Genomic DNA, 5,051 nt, shown 5'->3' on the forward strand with positions numbered 1-5,051 from the left:
CATTTGCATGGAAACAATGACAGCATCATCCTGGCCCCACACAGTTTATAGTTCACCTGGGAATATCACCCTGCCAGTCCTAGAAATGTCTGGCAAACTTGTTTCTTTGATTTCTTGCTGACGTTATTCCATTTGAAGACACATTTAGGAAATCCTAAAAATAAGCATAAGTAAAAAGGGGAAGTGATGCAGATCACCCTTCAGAAGTGTTGTCTTCCCATTTTTCTCTGTATATTTTTCTACATAAACCAGACATCTGAATATGCCTGGTGAGGATCTGATGAGATGCCAAGAATTCACAATAAACCAAATGCTTCCCAAATTGCAGGTTGGGTTGCTTTTTTTGGGTTTTGGTTTGTTTGGTTTGGTTTTGGTTTTGGTTGGTTTGTTGTTTTTTTTAAATTAGACATGAAGGATAGGGTATTATTAACCTTAAAAAGGCCAGAAACAGGTAGCAGCTGTCTGGGCTGAAAAAAGTTAATGGAAACCGAAACTGTATAGAGTCATTGGCACGGACACATCTAAGCATCAAAGGAGGTAAATCCACATGTGGAGAGGTAAACTGGGGCCCTACAGTGCCCAAATGAAATTTTTATAAAGAGGAGGAAAGGAAAATAAAGGAATACTGAACTGGAGGCAGTAACCTGTGAGAGGAATGGTTTCATGGGATTTGGGTCATTATCCCCCATGCTAGCAACTCCTCAAGGACTTTGGGTGTGCTGGACTGAAACAACTACGCATTTGGTCAGTAAGTATAGGCTAGAATTACTTTTATATTTATTTTACTTGCAGCTAATTGCTTTCAAAACTTTGTCAAACCTTGATGAATGTTTTCCTTTTAAGCTTGCTGGGGGATGTTCTGAGGGAGTCATATAAGGATGGAAAACAGTAAACATTCAGGAGGTTACAGTAATTGTGTCTTTGCCATTTTCCTCTCTTCATACAAAGCGTTTTTGCGTGAAGCGTTCACACAGCGTTTTTAGTGGTATGAAATTTAGGGAAGCTTTGTCAGGGCAAAGTATGGCTGAGTAAGCCTGATATACCTTACAGTGTTAAGACTTTCCTATTTGAAGTCTCTGTGAGTTTCTGTGGTGATGCTGGGTGGTAACATGATGGTGCTGGTGACACTCTTCAACAATGTCCTTTGACGCTCTCTTGGGAAGCTGTGGATCTATTACCCACCATGCCAGAGGCACTGAAAGAGTTTAATGTCAAACTTTGGGACTCTGCAGGGGAACAGCAGGAGAAGTTGAGCACTATGGCAGAGAAAAGGTATCTCCAGATGTAGGCATTTGCCTTTCAGAGCTGCTATGTGGGATGGATCCTGGCTACATCGAGAGAGGCATGGCCAGAAGGTTGAGGCAGGAGATTCTGCTCCTCTACTCCACTCTGGTGAGACCCCACCTGGAGTACCCTGTTTAGCTCTGGGGTCCTCAGCACAGGAAAGATGTGGACCTGTTAGAGTGGGTCCAGAGGAGGCCACAAAGATGATCAGGGGACTGGAGCACCTCTCTGATGAAGACAGGCTGAGAGAGTTGGCTGTTCAGCCTTGAGAAGAGAAGGCATTGGGGAGACCTCATTGCAGCCTTCCAGTACCTTAAGGGGATGTATAAAAAGAAGGGCGAGGGACTTTTTATATGGGCAGATAGTGATAGGACAAGGGGAAATGATTTTAAACTGAAAGAGGGTATTTTTTAGATTAGATATTAGGAAGAAATTCTTTACTCAGAGGGTGGTGAGGCACTGGAAGAAGTTGCCCAGTTGTGGATGCCCAGTGCCTGAAAGTGTTCAAGGCCAGGCTGCATGAGGTCCTGAGCAACCTGAACTAGTGAGAAGCATCCCCATCCATGAAAGGTGAGTTGGAACTAGATGATCTTTAAGGTTCTTTCCAACCCTAACCATCTGATGATTCTATGATTCTATGGTCAAGGGGCAGGATGCTGACCTAGGCATGAGGACATCAGAGTTTCACTCTTATCTGGGCCATGCAGCAGGTGTGTGCCCTGGTTCAAGCACAGTCAGCTTTGGTCTGCTCCACACAGAGGGATGTAGAGGCCCCCAAATTAGGTCACCCCAAAATCTTGCAGGGGACTATGCTTGAATCAGCATAAGGCACCTGCAATTTAACAAGAGCTCTGTTCTTCTGGTGCTAAGGTAATGATAGCTTTGGTGTCTCCCTTAGCTAAGCCCGACCTCACATGCTCCCACTCAAATCACTGGGGTGTGAAAGACTTCAGTGGGTGACCACCTAGGGCCATAGTTAATGGTAATGGTTTTAATTTTCAAAGCAGTTTTTTTCCCTTTTCTAGACATGTTATAATTAATATTTCATGGCGGTCTCTAGAGACACCCATGCATGGTGGCACCAGCAGAGTTTTTTGCCTTATGCATGCACATGCTGGAAGCAATTTGTGGAGCAGCTTACTGTTTGCACCCTCAGCAGCTCGGTTTAGCTCTGTTTGCTCTGCTATGGGATATTTTGGTTATGTCAGGAAATATCTTACCTCCAGCAGTGGCAGGTATGTCCATACACAGCAGCCCCCACAACCATTTTGTAAAGGTACTGTGAGCATGATTTCTGCTGGCTGTTGTGGGTAGATTGCAGCCGACTCCGGTGAGCTGCTGCACAGTTGATGAGGGAAGTATAAAATGGCAGCCAACTGTGAGCCATCACTTCAGGATCCTCCTGAATCTTTAATTCAGCTCACATCTTAATGACCTGTCCCACTGTAGGATGTTCTTGATCTGTCAGACTTCAGGCTAGAGGCTAAACTCGCTACTTAACTGGGTTCCCTCTCTACTAAGCCATTGAGAATTTATGTAAAAAAATATATCAGGGGCTCTTCTATATTGATCTGTGGCTTGAATCTTTTGGGATCATGCCCTCGGGATTTCATGTTCCTGCAGGAAGGTTCAGGATTAGTTCCCAGCACCTTTCTGTCAGCACAGTCCTCCGAGTTCTCATGCACCAGTTTGTGTGTGTGTCCCATACCATCCTGTCGCTGTGCTACGGGTAGCACCTTCACATTAGTGATTTACCAAGTTAGAGAAAACTCATCCAAGAGTCTCTGTGGCACCTCCATTTTCCCATCTGTGTGAGTTTCTATAAATAGTGGCTATGTAAAACTTTCTTATTGAATAATTAAGGGCTGTTGCTTCATCTTGCTCATCTGTGTCTTCCATACCAGATCATATGAGAGGGGATGTCTCACATATTCTGTGGCTGTGTGGCCTGATACCACAGTGGGGAGAGGCATATGCAAAAGTTTTTGTGGTGCTGAGGAAAGCTTTGTAAAGCATACAAGGAATGGTGCAGAACTGATACTACTGCTTGACTGCTGTGACGCATGCAGTGCTTTCAGTCATCTCTTTTTATTGTCTGATGTGCTCCCCAGGGGTGATTATGCTAAACCTTTAGCTGTGTAATCAAAGCAGGTTTGCTCACCTTTTTGTTTATATCAAGAATACCCAATCAATGAAACATTAATCTGTCTCCTTTGTGGTGAGAAAAGTATGTGACTTGAGAATGCCCTAAATATTGGAGCACAGTTTTTAGCTTTGATTTTGGGTGGGGTACCATGTACACCTTGAAGCAACCACTGCTGGGGCCCAAGGTGCCCCATGGTCACCACCACAAGATTGTGCTTCATCACCACGTGAATTTAATCACTGCAGACATCAAGCTCACACATTCTCCTTGGATGAACAGAATGTGTCTTTATTGCTCTGTAAGAACTTTAATTCATTACTGAAACAAAAGCAAAGGGAGGAGTGGTGCTGTTTGTGCCATACTCTAATGCTGAATGCACTGTGGCCTTTCAAATGAAGCCCCACATTTAATCACATATCTCTTCTAATGCAATGGTTGGCAAGCCCATCTGTTTCTCCATCTGCTGCAGGGGGACAAGTGTGCTGGCTCCCCCCATGATATTGCAAACATCCCACCTGCTGGGAAGGAGGTTTCTCTGAAACAAAACCTTAGCCAGGTGTGAAACAGCAAGGATTGTGCCCAAGGTGAGAAGCACAGTGAATGTTTTAAAGGGGAAGAGCTGGCTGTAGGCCCCATCCACCAGGGAGCAAGCTGGGTAGCAGATGACAGGCGGGATGCTCAGGGCAGGCTCCCCCGCCAGCAGCCAACCCAACCAAGAAACCAGCAGCTGAGCCATAGGTGTTGGTGCTAGGAGCAAAGAGGGCACAGCAGAGCTGGGGGAAGAGGAGTGCATACACCAGCTCCCCGCTGAGGAACCAGAGGTCATAGACAGAGCTGGAGTAAAAAGCCAGACTGGCAGCTCCAGCCCCAAACACCAGCATGGAGGTCCTCATGGCCAATAACACCTCTGTCTCTGTAGCCTGTAAAACAGAGAGTGTAGCATTACAGACATGGCGTTTACTGGTGAGGTGGCCAGCACTGCCCTGTCTGGGGCTGGTTCTCACCAAGATCTTGATGCTTTCAGGCATTACTTGCCACCAGCAGCCACACAAGGCAGGCACTCCTGGAAATGGAACTGCCCTCTGTGATTTTAAGGGTTATGGTTTTATGCTGTTGCCATTAATATCCTAGTCCAAATTTTATACCAGTCGTATTAGAATGAGCAAAGCTCACCAGTATGGATATTAGTACCCCTACCAAGAATATAAACACCCCAGACTTATGTTTAAAGCTCTAGCTCCAGAAATTAGTTCAGCAGCTGTAGGACAGCCACCTCTAATCACAGACTGGATTAGAAATAGTCTTGAAACAAGACTGTCCTTCCTGATACCAGAACTGCTGAATGATGCAACCAAGTACCTTTTTCCTCAGGATTTTCCTGTAGATATTGTGAGCAAACATGGAGCCAGCGGAGAGAAGAGCTGAATCTGCAGAAGACATTGCAGCAGCAGCGATGGCTCCCAAACCAGCAATGGAGATATATTCTGGGCACAGATAGTGTAAAACGAGTGGTAGTATCATTGCTGATTCTCCTCTCTCAAATGGACTTGGAAGACCATAGCTTGTCTGATTCCAGTCTTTAAAACAAAACAAGGAGAAGTTACAACAAATCCTTCACATA

At 45.2% G+C, this 5,051-nt stretch overlaps 1 protein-coding gene across 1 annotated transcript in view; it reads right to left on the minus strand.

Annotated features, from left to right (window-relative positions):
- Window positions 1–3,836: 3,836 nt before the first annotated feature.
- Window positions 3,837–5,051, minus strand: part of LOC103807818 (high affinity choline transporter 1-like) — a 7,669-nt gene continuing 6,454 nt past the window's right edge. The window contains 3 exon segments of the mRNA XM_009080569.1: window positions 3,837–4,134; window positions 4,136–4,350; window positions 4,790–5,007. Coding sequence (XP_009078817.1) covers window positions 3,837–4,134; window positions 4,136–4,350; window positions 4,790–5,007 — 731 coding nt within the window.

Source organism: Acanthisitta chloris, unplaced genomic scaffold (assembly GCF_000695815.1).
Source record: "Acanthisitta chloris isolate BGI_N310 unplaced genomic scaffold, ASM69581v1 scaffold3098, whole genome shotgun sequence".
Lineage (NCBI taxonomy): Eukaryota > Metazoa > Chordata > Aves > Passeriformes > Acanthisittidae > Acanthisitta > Acanthisitta chloris.